This window comes from Rutilus rutilus, assembly GCF_951802725.1.
Source record: "Rutilus rutilus genome assembly, chromosome: 19".
NCBI lineage: Eukaryota > Metazoa > Chordata > Actinopteri > Cypriniformes > Leuciscidae > Rutilus > Rutilus rutilus.
The window spans coordinates 28,366,518-28,383,666 of NC_140232.1; the positions used below are offsets into that span (position 1 = coordinate 28,366,518).

Below are 17,149 nucleotides of genomic sequence, written 5' to 3' on the forward strand. Positions count from 1 at the left end.
CGTTACTTTCAGGTTTCTAACAGGGTCACGTCAGCCTGCCGATATGATGAAAGATTGCCTTCAGTTCCTCATTGAGCCAGCAAAGAAGCTCAAGTTTCGTCTCAAGGTACAGTGTGTCATTCATTCATTTCATCAAAGGGTTTATCAGTAAAATTCATAAAAATCAGGGCTTTTTTTTTTTCAGTGACAGGCACGTGTGCAGCAGTGGCCAAAAGTGATGTCAATGCTTTTAATGTCCCTATAAGGAAAATATTTTATATTTTTTTAAATTTGAGGGAATAACAAAACATTAAACTTGGTTGAGGTATTTATGTGACAAAGTACAGTTACAGGTTTAATTTTACTATGAAAAAAAAAAAAAAAATCTCAAGAAAAACAAAAAGCTCTAAGGAAAAAGCATACATTGACTATACAACATAATCAGTTTTGCATTAAAAACTAGGTTACACTTTATTTTAAGCTGACTTAGTTATTGTACTTACTCAAATAAGTACTGAGTAACATGAATTAACTACATGTTAATACTTATACTTACTATAGACTTGAGGTATGGTTAGGGTTAGTTGGGTATAGTTATTACTATAGTAGTACACTACATCACCTTAAAATAAAGGGTTACACTTTATTTTAAGGTGTCATTGTTTCAGTGTAATTATATATTTAAGTACTGAGTAATAATAATTAACAACATGTACTTACTATAGGGTTAGGGTAGGATTTGGATTTGGTTAAGGGTTAATTGCGTGTAATTATGCATAATTTACTCGTATTACTATGGTAAGTACTGTACATGTAACCAATGTAACAAGGACACTGTAAAATAAAGTGTTACCACTTTCCGTACAATTTGGCATGTTTCATTGCGTTATCACAAATAAAACAATTGACTCCAAGCACAACAACGCAATATGCTCACAAAAGCATTAACACATTTTTAATAATATTTGAATAAAGGTTGAAGATGTCAATTTTCCTAGGCCTGACATCACTTTTGGCCACTATTGTATGTCAGATGAGTTGATTTTTATTAAAATAAACTTATTTGTGCCATAATTTCCACCACCACCATAACAATTTTGCCTGCTATTAAAGTAGTATACTTGTTTTTCAACAAGATGAGACGTGTACAGTATTTATGTATTTTGGTCAAAACTTATGCAGAAAGTATAATAATAATATGTAATTATTTATTTACTATGAAATTTGTATTTAATTGTGTGTGAGTAGTAGAGCTGCACGATTCTGGATAAATTGAAAATCACATTTTTTTTAATTTATTTTTTATTAATAGAGGTGATCACGATTCTCCCACAATTCTAAACAGACAATTAAACAAAATAACATGTAATTTAGGAGAGGCTCTGACAAAATTTTTATTGCTTGTAAATTCATTTGAAATAGTTATTTTGAGTTTTGAATGAATGATTCAATGACTCATTACTGTCTGGATGAATCAGTGTTTTTGAACGAATCTCTTGAATGAATGATTCAATGACTCAGTCATAAACAGGCTACTTCACTTGTTTCATTACTGGATACAATCATTATAATGATACAATCATTATTTGAAGCGCCATCTTGATTGTTTCCGTAGACATCAGTTTATATCTGAACTATAAACTTTTTTCCCAGTACTTCTGTGATAAATTGAACACTTTATAACAGAAATAATGATACTTTGAAAAGATGTTTGTGAAGCTGTTTCATACCTATACGGGACAGCTGCTCTCTGGCTCAGCGGAGGCGCAAACACAGATTTAAATGTCCCACTGTGATTTTTTTTAAAGAATTAATTGACAGCCGAATTGTTGTGATAAGATCGCAATCTTTTAACAATTGATTTTGCAGCTCTAGTATGGAGGATACATAATGCAGACAAAGGAGTCGGCAGTTATAATCCAACACGTTTAACTGTCATTTCATGTTATCAGACACAATTGCATTATTTGAGATGTGGTGGAAATGTTCATGACTTTCAGAAAAAAATTAATATAAAAGTTCAGCTATTATATTCCCTGGTGTAGCTTTAGTTACTCCATAGTTTCCAAATCTCTGTACAGGAGACGCGGAAAAGAGTGAAACAAGTAAAGAAAGAGCCGTTAACAGAGAGTCAGCTGTTTATAATGGAGCTCGCGCGAGAACTCAACAGGATCTGTCAGGTGAGACAAATATATTATTGCATTGTGCCTGGCTTTTCTTTAGCCAGGATCAATGAATGAATTCACTGCTGTCAGCTCAGAGATTTCCAATAGTTCCTACACACTTTTTCGAACTCTCTGTTGGAACCTCTTATGCTGATGTCTTTCAGAGGTCAGATATTCTGGCTCACATCTGGACCGGAGAGGACGTGTGGCCTCCGCACGCCTGTCGAGAGTTCATTGTGGAGACCGCCAACGTTCTGGAGATGAAGGTTAGAGAACATGAACTCAATCACAGGCAGAGGAATTTACTGAATTTCACTTTAAAGAAATTCAACACACAACAGGAAATTAATTTGTTCAACACAACACAAGAACAGATCTATCTCTATCTGTCCTCTTTAAGGTTTCTATCTTCTATCTCTATCTATAAGCTGCTTCATCAAGACTAAAATAGATGACTTATTCTGTCATGGTCCATATAACTGATTACATTTATTTATGTATATATAACAGACTAGCTGATAAATTTGTATTTAATATACAATTGTAATTTTATACTATGACTATAATTTAGATTATACTATAACTATACTATATTTATTTTACTCATTTATAATAATGATAATTGTATGCACTACCGTTCAAAAGTTTGGGGTCGGTACGTTTTTTTTTATGTTTTTGAAAGAAGTCTCTTATGCTCACTAAGGCTGCATTTATTTAATCAAAAATACAGTAAAAACACTCATATTATAAAATATTATTACAATTTCAAATAACTGTTTTTTATTTGAATATATTTTGAAATGTAATTTATTCCTGTGACGGTAAAGCTGAATTTTAGGCTTCATAAATAAGTAATTTAATGATTATTTGCTGCTCAAGAAACATTTGTGATTTTTATCAATGTTGAAAACCCGTGATATATGAAATTCCTTTATATGAAATAGAAATATTTTGCAACACCTTTTATCAATTTAATGTGTCATTGCTGAATAAATATTAATCTCTTTAAAGGGATACTCCACTTTTTTCGGAAATATGCTCATTTTACATCTCCCCCAGAGTTAAACAGTTGAGTTTTACCGTTTTAGAATCCATTCAGCCGAACTCCGGGTCTGACGGTACCACTTTTAGCATAGCTTAGCACAGATCATTGATTCTGATGAGTCCAGTAGCATTTCTTTCAAAATGACCAAAGAGTTTCAATATTTTTCCTATTTAAAACTTGACTCTTCTGTAGTTAAACCGTGTACTAAGATCGACGGAAAATGAAAAGTTGCGATTTTCTAAGCCTATATGACTAGGAACTACTCTCATTCCAGCGTAATAATCAAGGAACTGTGCGGCTGTACCATGAGTGCAGCAGGCGTAATGATATGACGCAGCGCCTGAAAATAGGTCTAATAGGTTAGACAAACTTAGTCCCGGTCACGTTGGAAGAAGTTACCGAGCTGGGGACTATTTTCAGGCGCTGCGTCATATCATTACGCCTGCTGCACCCATGGTACAGCCGCACAGTTCCTTGATTATTACGCTGGAATGAGAGTAGTTCCTAGTCATATAGGCTTAGAAAATCGCAACTTTTCATTTTCCGTCGATCTTAGTACACGGTTTAACTACAGAAGAGTCAAGTTTTAAATAGGAAAAATATTGAAACTCTTTGGTCATTTTGAAAGAAATGCTACTGGACTCATCAGAATCAATGATCTGTGCTAAGCTATGCTAAAAGTGGTACCGTCAGACCCGGAGTTCGGCTGAATGGATTCTAAAACGGTAAAACTCAACTGTTTAACTCTGGGGGAGATGTAAAATGAGCTTATTTCCGAAAAAAGTGGAGTATCCCTTTAAAAATAAATAAATCTTACTGACCCCAAACTTTTGAATGGTACATAATCAAAGTTTAAAATTAATTTCTTAATAAAATGAAATTTATAATAAAATATAGATGTCCCTTATGTTGTGTGTATAATAATAATTTATGGGTAACTCATACTGAAAATTTTATTATTCATATTTTATTATAATATTTTTATATATAAAACAAAGCAGTTAAATACATTTTAAATTTACTTCCTTAAATTTAAATGATAATTTTTCATCTGATTTTCTACCTAAATTTAAGTTCAGGATATAAATAGAATGGTAACAAACATTCTCAGTTCATTTTTTGAATGGTGCACAACCCTGTTCCTCAGCAAATCAACTCACCCTCCTGTATTAATTTATCTGCATCCAATAGGAGATACACACTGTTTTTCAGACAGCTGTTATTTCTCAGGATCTGCATGACTTTAATTACAGGCTGATGTTGGTTGGTTAGAACCGTGTGTTATATTTAGATAAAATCCTGCTTTAGACTCAGTGCCACCAGTCCCCATAGTAACCAGCTAGTCTGTTTATATCAGGCTGACTGACAGGTCCAGTGGCTTAAGGGTTTAAAATTCTGTGTCAGTTTTCAAAGGATCAAGCTCTAATCATGGTTTGTTTGTAAGTTATAGTAAACTGTAGTCCGCAGCACTTTTGTGTCCTTGAGAAAAGTGTTGAGCTGTAGTTCGCTCCAGGGCGTCCGCCTCTCGGATTTAGTGTACTTTTAAAAAAGCTTGTTGTCAGCACATTTCGTCTGAGAAATCAAAGTAATTGATTTGAGTCAGACACGGGCTGTTTATTAAAAAGTTTACTGCGTCATAAATGTCAGCTCAAGGGGCTGAATAGGCCTCTAGTTACTGAGGCAATTATTTTCAGAATCACTGATACTGAATCAAACATGTTGGAAAATTGAAATTGACCCTTCACAAAGACCCTCCCCCCAGTTACTGTTGCTACGTCCAACAAACCATGGCACTCTCATGTCACACATCATGTTCGGAGCAAAGCGCAAAGAGGACACTAACAACGCGCCGACAGACAAGACAGAGCAGGTTACTTTTGGTATGAAAGAAAGTCTCAGCTTTCACATTTTTTTTATTTTTTTAAGGAATTCAAACAATAAATATAATTTTGTGGTTCTTTAATGTGAAGTGACAGATCGCTGTAGCGCCTCAGTTCAAGCGTGAACCAATCATCTCTTCCTACTAGCAACTACAAAATATACATGAATGAACATCAGAAGGTATGTGTTTCAACCGCGGAAAGATGTCAATACGCACCATTTTCAAGGTCCAAGACCACCGACGGTAATCTACTAATTTCCTGTCTGGTTTGTTTGTTGGACAAAATGATGATTGGTCAGATCGCCTATCAATTAAACTCCCGGGCGAAGGGTGAATTGCATTAAGGGTACGTTTACATGACAACGATGTACTAAAAACAGAAACGTTTTTCTATTGGGTTTTTTCTCGTATTGACAACAACATGGTCAAAAAGATCCCCATTCAAACGGATCCACGATTTCGATTAAAAACGCTGTCTTATTCATGCCAGGCCAGTAGTTGGTGATGTCACTTTGAAAATAAGTGCCATTACGCCACCGCTTTCACAAAAAAATGCACGTTTTTGTAGTTTACACAGAGATGATAACGGTATCATTTTCAAATGCTGTTGTCGTGTAAATGAATGGCCAAAACTCACAAAGGGCCCTATCTTGCACCCAGCGCAATTTACTTTGTACACCGACGCATGTATCATTCCTATTTTGCACCTGACGCACAGCAGACTTTTCCCTCCACAGACGCACATCGGTAAATTAGGGAATGAACTTGCGCTCCCGGGGGTGGTTCAGCGCAAACATTCCCTGGTGCTATTTTGCAGTTTCAGAAAACAATTTCCGCCACAGACCAGGAAAAACCTAGTCTAAAGTTAGTGGCGCATTATTCAAATGCTATTTTAAGGGCGCATGTTTGGCCATAGTGTAGTGTGTGCACAACGCGCATACACTTTGCTTCTCTCATCTACACAGACGCAGGCAGCAGTTCCCATTTTTGCAAACCATACATAATTACAAGGAAAAATATTACCACACAAAGGAAATCATTGTGGTGTCCATGAAGATGTGAAAAAATAGGGATAAATCTAGCTTACACATTTACCCAAATTATTATACGCCTGTTTAACCGAAGCTAATTTGGGTGGGTTTCTCCCATCCCCATACAATGTCCCTTCTCTGTGTTTTACGGCCCTGACGAGAACATCGGTCTCCTCGGCTGTGAACCGCTCCTGGCGTGCGCCGGGCAAATCCGCCGTTATAATAGCAATCCGCCATGGAACAAGCGCGTCTGCTTTTAAAGGGAATGTGAGATGACGCTCTGATTGGTTTATTTCACATTACGCCCAAACCACACCTATGAGTAATGTTGCTACTTCAGACCAATCCATTTAGATCTGCCCACAAAGTTTGATACTTGTGTTTCAGATCGTTAAAATAGGGCCCTAAAAGTTTTCCGTTTTTAGTTGAAAACAGTGACGTGTAAATGGCCCCTGAGTTTTGAATCCATCGTCATGTCATGTGTATTATGTATTCAGTCTATAGGCAGTGGCACATAGTTTTTCTTTACAAATTGACATTGCCAACTACTGGCCTGCTTAGTACAATAATACAGCTTTTATTTATATCAGTTTTGCTGATCCGTGTGAACGGGATCGTTTTGACAACGTTGTCATCTGTTTGCAAAAAACTTTTCCATTTTTAGTACATCGTTGTCGTGTAAACGTGCCCTGAATGTCTAAATGGGTTAAAGGAATAGTTCACCCAAAAATGATAAGCCATTTTACTGACTGACTTCCACAAAAAGATACATTTTAATTGTTCTTAAATGTTTCTATACAGTTAATGAATGGGGACTGGAGATTTCAATATTCAAATACACCATAAAAGTATCATAAAAATCCAAGTCTTGTGTTTTTACACGCTGTGCAGGAAAATACGGAGAAGCCCATGCAAGTTTATACCGATCTGCATCCCGAAAAGCGGGACTGGAAGAGTAATTTACTGAGCATGCTTGAGCAGGGAGGAGAGCATGACATGGGCTCATATAAAAGGATCATCATGGACTGGACCAGAGGACAGCGCAACAGACACCCGGTGAGGACCAGAAACATTTGCACAAACACTACAAACTCATGAGATGCATCCTGGGGTGCTTTTTAAACCGTAGCACATGTACATGTAACACACCTATTATCTTGCGAAAGAAATTCATAGGAGGGCGTAAGTTATATTTGTCTACAAAACTAATTTCAGTTATTTAAGCATAAGCCTTTATATCAAAAAGTTAGATCCTGAGAAACATACATTCAATCAAGCATGTACGAACTTTTGGCTGGTAATGTTTAGTGGGGCTCTATATAGCAAATACATTTATATCAGTAAATATATTAATGGTTACAACATTCTATCTCTTTGTCAGGGGTAATTTGTTTGTGAATGTGTAATTTAATATCAATCCATGCTGTAAATGAAGTGTCTGATTATCTGTCTCTCTCTCTCTCTCTCTCTCTCTCTATGTCTGTCTATGGGTCTTAGTCTTGGGTTGCTCTCTGATTAAGTATTAGGATATTAACCTTGCTATGATCCTCTTGTCCGACTGTGTTGATTACAAACGACCTCACTGACTGACCTGAGAGAGACATGCACAACCCGTTAAGCTGTATAAATGGAAACTCACCATTGCCTTGTACAGTTTTTCAATTAAAATAATGACAGGTTTGCCAGACACTTCTAGCTTACTGCATAGTGTACACTTTATACTACCTACAATTTTAATAGTATGTAAAACAGTATGCATTATGCAACAATACTTAAATAAATGTAGTGTACTGTGTCATTAACCGCTATCCAGCTAACAGAAATATGTTTTAAGAACGTTTTGTTAAAGTTAATGCAGGGATGACGTCTAAACCCGGGAGACTAATTTGCCACTGATTCCCTTGAGTAAATTACACACTCCCATATCGAAAACGTGAATTTTGAAGCTGTTTTAAAAAAAACCCCACATGTTTCTAATAAGTAACTATATGGGCCCTATCTTGCACCCAGCGCAATTGACTTTGTACACCGACACATGTATCATTCCTATTTTGCACCCGCGCACAGCGGACTTTTCCCTCCACAGACGCACGTCGGTAAATTAGGAAATGAATTTGCGCTTGCGGTTCAGCGCAAAGAGGAGGCGTGTTCCGGCGCGAACGTTCCCTGGTGCTATTTTGCAGGTTTAGAAAACTATTCTGCCACTGACCAGAAAAAACCTAGTCTAAAGTCAGTGGCACGTTGCGCATGTTATTCATATGCTATTTTAAGGTCGCATGCTTAGCCATAATCAATGTAGCGTGTGCACAACGTGTATGCACTTTGCTTATCTCATCTACACACAGACGCAGCAGTTTTCATTTTTAGAAAAGCATACATAATTACAAGGAACAATATTACCACACAAGGGAAATCATTGTTGTGTCCATGAAGATGTGAAAAAATAGGCATAAATCTAGCTTACACATTTACCCAAATTATTATACGCCTGTTTAACCGAAGCTAATTTGGGTGGGTTTCTCCATCCCCAATGTAACTTCTCTGTCTTTTACGGCCCTGACAAGAACGTCAGTCTCGTCGGCTGTGAACCGCTCCTGGCGTGCGCCAGGCAAATCCGCCGTTATAATAGCAAACCGCCATGGAACAAGCGCGCCTGCTCTTAAAGGGAATGTGACGCCCAAACCACACCTATGAATAATGAAGCTACTTCAGACTAACCCATTTTAGATTTGCGTCGGGCGCAAGAGTCATTTATCCCGCCGGTATAATAGCAACAGCGCCCAAGACCCGCCCACAAAGTTACTTGCGTTTCGCGCTTGCGTTAAAATAGGGCCCTATAAGAGCGTTTCAGGTGTGAGTGTCTGCAGTTTACATTTGAGAGCAAGAGGTTCAAGTATCATCAAGTTGTTTACCACAGACCTTCATTCATAAATTGAAAAACCCCACTATAAAAACCCATAGGAACATTTCAAGGGAACCAGTGGCCTGGTTTTGATGGCATCCCTGCATCCTGTCATCATTTACTCACCCTCATGTTGTTCCAAACCTGTATGAGTTTCTTTCGTCTGTTGAACACAAAAGAAGATATTTTGAAGAATTTTGGTAACCAGACAGTTGACGGTAGCCGGTAGGGTGAGTAAATGATGACAGGATTTTCATTTCTGAGTGAATTATCCCTTTTTCAGTCTTAGCCACATTGTTTACACTCTTCGAGGAAGTAAAATAGCTAACCTTCAAATAGCTAACTAATAGTTGTTACACATTAACCTGGATACGAGAAAGCATTTAAACATCGATAAAATTACACACCTTTAAGCCTATTGGGACATGTATCCTTTCAATATAGCGTCACCTTTCTGATGCCTAATCAATAATTCATTCATCTCTCAGAGTCCTCTTAGGAATCATTTGTGTGTAACTCAATATCAGTAAATACTGTTAGTGAAGTATCATCTCTCTTTCTCTCATCACAAACAACTCCACTGTGACACATGCACACAAATAAACTTTTCTGAAAACTTTGAACATCGACAGTTTCTGAAGTGTGTTTTAAAAAGATATATTTTATGATTTTTGCTTCCGGCCTCTGTCATTTATCAGTTTGTCTCTCCAGCACGGCATCTGGCCGGGTGAGGCGGTGTTGATGATGTTGGATGACGTGGAGCTGCAGTGGAAGCGGGGTCACCTGTCACACCTGCAGTCTGCCGTGGAGCTGCTAATTGGCCTCGTTCTTGGGGAACACCTCGACAAGGTGCAATGCCTCATTCATAGACTTGCATAAAATTCAAAATCTGCAATTTATATTTTTAACTGATCTAATAACAAGCACCATTGACATTGCAGGAGCTCATTCCAAGACTGTGGCTGGTACAAAAACAAAAGACCCAGAAGATCGGTGAGCAGGCAATGACATTAATGCCTTAGAATTATTTTTGAAGGATAATTACCTACTGCTGCTGTAAGTGATTTCTGCACCACTAGTGGCACCAAATGGAATTGCAAAAACAAAGCTTATATTGCTTACAGTATATGTTTATGGTAGTATCCTTCAAATCACATACAGCAGTGTTATTAGATCAGACCTAAATTTCTTTGGATATTGAGAAGATGATTGGCATGTCTTGAATGGGCTTTCTGGTAATCACTCTCTCTGATCTTTTTTAGATTTCACTGGCTACATTCCACACATTGGTGAGAGAGTAATAGTTTCAGCAATCAAACATTTATTTAACACTATTTTAATGCAATGATATTCAGGCCATCAGTGGAATAGTTTCTATTATCTTATAACAGAAATATTGCTCTTTGTTTCAGTGTGGAACTGGATATGTGATGCTGCAGGTATGTGTCACTGCTTAACATTTTTGTTTAAATGAAAATATGATACATTTTGTTCAGGATTCTGAATGTTTAAAAGCATTTATTTGAAAAATAAATATTTTGAAACATTATAAATGTCTTGGCTTTACTGTCACTTTTGACCAATTTAATGCAGCCTTCCTGAATAAAAGTATTCATTTATTTTAGAAAATCTGACTTACTTTTGAATGGTGTGTGTATATATATATATATAGGAGCGCATTTACTAAAAGGAGCGCATTTACTAAAAGAAAAAGAAAACAGAACTTCTACGGAAGACTGTAGGCTATTCTCGTAATTTTGTCTTTATTCTCAAAATATTACGACTTTAATCTCAAAATGTTTCGACTTTAATCTCCAAATATTTCGACTTTATTCTCGTAATATTTCAACTATTCTTGTAATGTTAGATTTTTTTTTTCACTTCTTTTTTATATATATATCAGAATGACAAATGGTGGACAATATGAGAAAAATAAAGAGTAAGTAGTGGTAGAAAAATAAAATGGGCAATTTTTCTGAATATTTTTATCTGTACGCTGTGTATTTCATACTTATAAGAGTATTTCATTATTATTTTAGAATTATCCTAGCATCAAACTTTTTTAATTAGCAGTCTGCCTTTTTTTTTTTTTTGGATATCTAGCTTTTTGAAAACCTTCCAAGATAAACCTAAAATAATAAATCTAACCGTAGTGCGGCCTTATTTTACAGTGGAGGTGACTTTTGACCCAGAGACGGCCAACCCTGCCCTTGTTCTGTCTGAGGACTGCAAGCGCATGCAGTGTGGCCTGGAGCGGCGCGGGGTCTCCTGCAGTCGGAGGCGCTTCGACGGCTGGTGGTGCTGTTTCGGCTCAGAGGGCTTCTCGGCAGGACGCCGGTACTGGGAGGTGGAAGTGGGTGACCGTGACTGGCGTCTCGGGGTGGCCAAAGAATCAGCCGTCTGCAAAGGCTACAGACCGCTCAACACTCAGAGCGGATACCTCACCCTCAGGCTGGAGCGGGGGTCCGAGCTCAAGGCCCTGACCGCACCGCCTACCTTCTTGCCCCAGTCGCTCATCCCGCGGAGGGTGGGAGTGTACCTGGACTATGAGGAGGGGCAGCTGTCCTTCTATGACATCCAAAAGCGCGCGCACATCTACACATACAGCGAGAGGTTCACAGAGAAGCTTTACCCGGTGTTTGGGACGGTGGAGATGGTGCGCGAGATGGTGATCAGGCCTGCAGATCTGAGGGAGCGATGTCTCTGTAAGGGACAGTGTCTATTCTTCTAACGTACACAACGAACGCGCAATTCTCACGCACATGGATACGAAAAAAATCACACACCATAAAACATTCATACAGGTCATTCATTTGATAAATTTGCATAGAAGGGTTTTTTAATTTTTTTTTTGAGTAGCTAAAGCTGTAATTTCTGCACCACAAGGAATAATAATAAAAAAAGACTTGTTAAACAGTCTGTGATTGGTCAGACAAACAGATAGTCCCGCCCAAAACTCATGTCTTTAGTGCTACAGTGATGATGTATTTTTGTAGGTCAACCTGGTTCCCTTGACAAAAACCCAGTAGGATTTTTCCAATGGCTTTTGCGAAGCATCAACTGTATCGCAAAAGGGTTCATTAATCGAAGCTTTTGGATTATGGCAGAAAATAAGCTCTGTGACCAACAACGGTTTATGATTCTTGCACATTTTGCTCATTTTCACAACTGAACACAACTTAGGAATTTTGAAGACTAAATTCAATCACCAGAAGTAAAAAGCTAAACGTAGTCTATAAACGAACTACGCCACTGTCGCATGACTTCACTGTCAGCACCACATAGCATACAAAGATGCTTTTAGTCTTTTTTTAAAAACATTTTTTCTGAAAGTTGGAGTAGTTTGCAAGAGCACGATTATAAACACAAGGCTGTAAAGTGAATGAGTTTTCCTGTTCGGCTGATGACGTTTAATGCCCCCGACAGCTTCTTTAGCCTCATTTAGCCACTTGTTTGCAACTGACTTTTTCAAGACAAGTAAAAGCTGTACAAATTCATAAGGGGTATTACTGATGTATTTTAAGTTGTAGAATGAAATGTGAAAATATCTTGAGCTTGTGTTCACCACAGACCTTATTTCAAGCATTTAACCAAAAACCCATTCAAACAAACCCATTGACTTCAGGATGATGGAACCGGAAGTGCTAAAATGCTAACTCGTTTCCATGTTTTGGCCTACAAAAATACCTCCTGCAGACAGTGTCGGGGGTGTGCGCTGTGACGGTTACTGTAGACTAAATGTGAACATGCATTTACTCATCTCACTTGCACTAAAGTATTCCTCAAATTAATTAAAACAATGAAATGCAAATGAAAACCTGCAATAATTAAATATGTTAAATAACACCAATATGCTTTGTTTAACCTTACTTTATTAACCAATTGCTTTGCTGCTGATCCAATTCAACCATACTAATAAGCAAAAATTGACTAAACATCACGTTTGATTATTTATTTTTTTGATTGCTGAAAGAGTTTAACTTTCTTCTCCTGCATCCTGTTCTTCTGTGATCTAGATATGCAGTGAGAAGTTTTGCATACTACATACCTACATACTACAGCTTGAATATGATGGTGAAATGCAACTATCTATAAAAATCTTAAATAAAGGTTTGTTTGAGCTGCGCCCTCTACTGTACAGGAGTGAATTTGCTTTCCCTCAGCCTGAGGCTTATTCATTTCACTTTTGGTGCGAAAGGGCCCTTTAAATTAGCCAAAACATTTTTTTTTACAAACAAACAAGCAAGCCCAGCCCAGCTGAGTAAAGGTAACACAAAATTAATGCAACGCATTACTTTCCATGAAAAGTAACTAAGTAATGCAATTATTACTTTATTTAGGGAGTAACGCAATATTGTAACGCATTGAAAAATCTCTTCTAATCTACTCACATTTGATAGAATGTAACCGACAGCGATTGTGTCATTGTAATATTGCATACTGAATTATGATTTATTTGCATCTGTTTACCCATATATGTTTACCCATTCGTTATATTTACAAATACAGCCAACAGAAAATGATTATACAGTGAGGAAAATAAGTATTTGAACACCCTGCTATTTTGCAAGTTCTCCCACTTGGAAATCATGGAGGGGTCTGAAATTGTCATCGTAGGTGCATGTCCACTGTGAGAGACATAATCAAAAAAAAAAAATCCAGAACTCACAATATATGATTTTTTAACTATTTATTTGTATGATACAGCTGCAAATAAGTATTTGAACACCTGTCTATCAGCTAGAATTCTGACCCTCAAAGACCTGTTAGTCTGCCTTTAAAATGTCCACCTCCACTCCATTTATTATCCTAAATTAGATGCACCTGTTTGAGGTCGTTAGCTGCATAAAGACACCTGTCCACCCCATACAATCAGTAAGAATCCAACTACTAACATGGCCAAGACCAAAGAGCTGTCCAAAGACACTAGAGACAAAATTGTACACCTCCACAAGGCTGGAAAGGGCTACGGGGAAATTGCCAAGCAGCTTGGTGAAAAAAGGTCCACTGTTGGAGCAATCATTAGAAAATGGAAGAAGCTAAACATGACTGTCAATCTCCCTCGGACTGGGGCTCCATGCAAGATCTCACCTCGTGGGGTCTCAATGATCCTAAGAAAGGTGAGAAATCAGCCCAGAACTACACGGGAGGAGCTGGTCAATGACCTGAAAAGAGCTGGGACCACCGTTTCCAAGGTTACTGTTGGTAATACACTAAGACGTCATGGTTTGAAATCATGCATGGCACGGAAGGTTCCCCTGCTTAATCCAGCACATGTCAAGGCCCTTCTTAAGTTTGCCAATGACCATTTGGATGATCCAGAGGAGTCATGGGAGAAAGTCATGTGGTCAGATGAGACCAAAATAGAACTTTTTGGTCATAATTCCACTAAACATGTTTGGAGGAAGAAGAATGATGAGTACCATCCCAAGAACACCATCCCTACTGTGAAGCATGGGGGTGGTAGCATCATGCTTTGGGGGTGTTTTTCTGCACATGGGACAGGGCGACTGCACTGTATTAAGGAGAGGATGACCGGGGCCATGTATTGCGAGATTTTGGGGAACAACCTCCTTCCCTCAGTTAGAGCATTGAAGATGGGTCGAGGCTGGGTCTTCCAACATGACAATGACCCGAAGCACATAGCCAGGATAACCAAGGAGTGGCTCTGTAAGAAGCATATCAAGGTTCTGGCGTGGCCTAGCCAGTCTCCAGACCTAAACCCAATAGAGAATCTTTGGAGGGAGCTCAAACTCCGTGTTTCTCAGCGACAGCCCAGAAACCTGACTGATCTAGAGAAGATCTGTGTGGAGGAGTGGGCCAAAATCCCTCCTGCAGTGTGTGCAAACCTGGTGAAAAACTACAGGAAACGTTTGACCTCTGTAATTGCAAACAAAGGCTACTGTACCAAATATTAATATTGATTTTCTCAGATGTTCAAATACTTATTTGCAGCTGTATCATACAAATAAATAGTTAAAAAATCATACATTGTGATTTCTAGATTATTTTTTTTAGATTATGTCTCTCACAGTGGACATGCACCTACGATGACAATTTCAGACCCCTCCATGATTTCTAAGTGGGAGAACTTGCAAAATAGCAGGGTGTTCAAATACTTATTTTCCTCACTGTATATAACACCTAACCCTTCTGAATGTACTGAATGTACTGCTCCCTTTGCAAATGCAAATCTCGTTTTAACAAGTACTGGATGTAATCACATCTTACTCCATGTTTGTTTGTTTGTTTGTTTGTTTTTCAGTAGCATAAGAAAGCATATAGAGGGCACTGTCAGCTCGTACTCGTTTAATCAACATAAAGCATTTCAGTAGGTCCACAGAGTGCTAAAAACAGTAGATAGCACCTAAACCTGTTTCTAATAAACAAAGCTAACACACAATGAGTCGACTGTGGTAGAATGATTTATTGTTTCATTAAGTGCGGTGAACTGATATGCAGTGAGAAGTTTTGCATACTACATACTACAGCTTGAATATGATGGTGAAATGCAATTATCGTATAAAAAAAATACAAATAAATTCCCCTAAGTCAAAAGTACCGAACAGATTATTAAAGGCAGTAAAAATGTGATTTAAGGGTACACGAGTGTGATGTCGGTAATCTTTTCGGAATTGCCAGTAGTGTACTAAACTAAAATACAGCCGCAGGCCTAAAGTTGCAACAGCACATCTTGCAACCAGGCAATAAAATAAAAAAACCTCAGTAACATATTTACAATCCTAAGAATCGAGTCCATATGCATGCGCTTGTGTTGCAACATTTAATACAACCCTTAACAAGTAAAATTTGATTTAGAAGTAAATTAATTAGTTAAAGATAAAGTGTAAACTTTAAATCATAAGACATGTCACATTTGATGTGAAAAATACATTTAGAAAACCTCTATGCTCAAAAAACGTCATACAACTTGAAAGCAACATCATGATATAAAATCTGCTAAATTCAAACCTCGTCAGAATGAAAGCAATCAAGCTCAAATAAGCAACAGAAGATCTCTAACCTATCCCATGGCGCATACGTCAATAACATTTCTCACAAACACTGTAGGAAACATGGTTTGATGCTAAAAGTTTTCCCAAATACCTGTTTGGAAGCGATAACACTAAAAGGTTTTTAAGTATTTACATTCAACTAAATATCAAGGCTTGAAGACTTTGGTCTTGATGAGCTATAATCCAAGGAATCCAAGAGCTCAGCTGTTCTCATCCTCACATAAAAACCATATGTTGTGCATATTGGTCGGTGAACTTCTCTAATTAATTTAGTTTCGCTTGAGCGTATATATATATATATATACACACTTTCTGCAGAAGGCAAAAGGGAGTTGGATTAGGCCTCGAAGTACTGCCTCTCCAGCTTCTTTGTGACGGTGCTGCTGGACACGACTCCTCTCTGCACCATCTCCACCTGCCGTGTGACGGTGCCGCCCGACTCCGTGATCTGCCTGCTCGACATCATCATCATACCGTCTGAAAGAAACACACACATAAACATTAGACACGTGTGCTCATGTGGCGGACAAAAATTACTGATTCTTTTTTATTTTCACTCATGAACTATATTTTAGTTTGATGTTTTTAATGAAATATTTTGTATTTTTAGGGGATTTTATGGCACTAAATGATATTTTATGCAGTAGTTACAATCCATTTATTCACTTTTTGAGCAATGACCTGAAAATAAACATTTCCAACATTTCCGTAAATCTTTGAATGCAGCTTAAGTTTGGTCTCTTTTTAAAGACAGCACTTGGCAGTATTTATTTTAATACATTTTTGTACGAAATATATATTTTCCAACAAACATGTTTAACTCTAAAACTGTGAGAAATCAAAGCCATGAATCTAAACAAGTTCTAAACAAATCTAAACAAAAAAAAAAAGCTTTCAGTAAGATTTTGTTTGGGCGCAGTATAATTCCACTAGATGAAATTCGTCTCCCGTTAACTTCCAATGCGGCCATTTTTGACCGAAAAGAGTAAAAGTGTGACTATTTTTTTCAGTACGACTTAAACCTTTTTTTGTGTGTAAAAAAAAAAAAAGTAACTAAAGTAGAATTATTCTTTTTTTAAAACACTTTGTATCAACTTACTGTTTTTTATGAACTACTCAAACATGTTAT

The 17,149-nt window shown here is 37.5% G+C and overlaps 2 protein-coding genes across 5 annotated transcripts in view; one reads left to right on the top strand and one right to left on the bottom strand.

Moving 5' to 3' along the window:
• LOC311278303 (uncharacterized protein) overlaps positions 1–15,409 on the top strand; it is an 18,036-nt gene extending 2,627 nt beyond the window's left edge. The window contains exons 2-11 of one of the 3 annotated variants that reach the window (XR_014625407.1): positions 13–106; positions 2,061–2,159; positions 2,309–2,410; positions 6,994–7,158; positions 9,716–9,853; positions 9,946–9,997; positions 10,267–10,293; positions 10,417–10,443; positions 11,176–13,621; positions 15,039–15,409. Coding sequence is in view for 1 of the 3 variants with exons in the window: in XM_084389049.1 (XP_084245175.1) it covers positions 44–106; positions 2,061–2,159; positions 2,309–2,410; positions 6,994–7,158; positions 9,716–9,853; positions 9,946–9,997; positions 10,267–10,293; positions 10,417–10,443; positions 11,176–11,735 (1,233 nt within the window). In the remaining 2 variants the exon portion in view is untranslated. Of the gene's footprint in view, positions 1–12; positions 107–2,060; positions 2,160–2,308; positions 2,411–6,993; positions 7,159–9,715; positions 9,854–9,945; positions 9,998–10,266; positions 10,294–10,416; positions 10,444–11,175 lie in introns of all 3 variants that reach the window. The other 2 variants (XR_014625408.1, XM_084389049.1) reach the window with 2 other exon arrangements.
• itgb4 (integrin, beta 4) overlaps positions 15,389–17,149 on the bottom strand; it is a 27,298-nt gene continuing 25,537 nt past the window's right edge. For both annotated transcript variants that reach the window (XM_084389048.1, XM_084389047.1), the window contains one exon: positions 15,389–16,497. In XM_084389048.1, the coding sequence (XP_084245174.1) occupies positions 16,358–16,497 (140 nt within the window). In that variant the 3' untranslated portion in view covers positions 15,389–16,357. The remainder of the gene's footprint in view (positions 16,498–17,149) is intronic.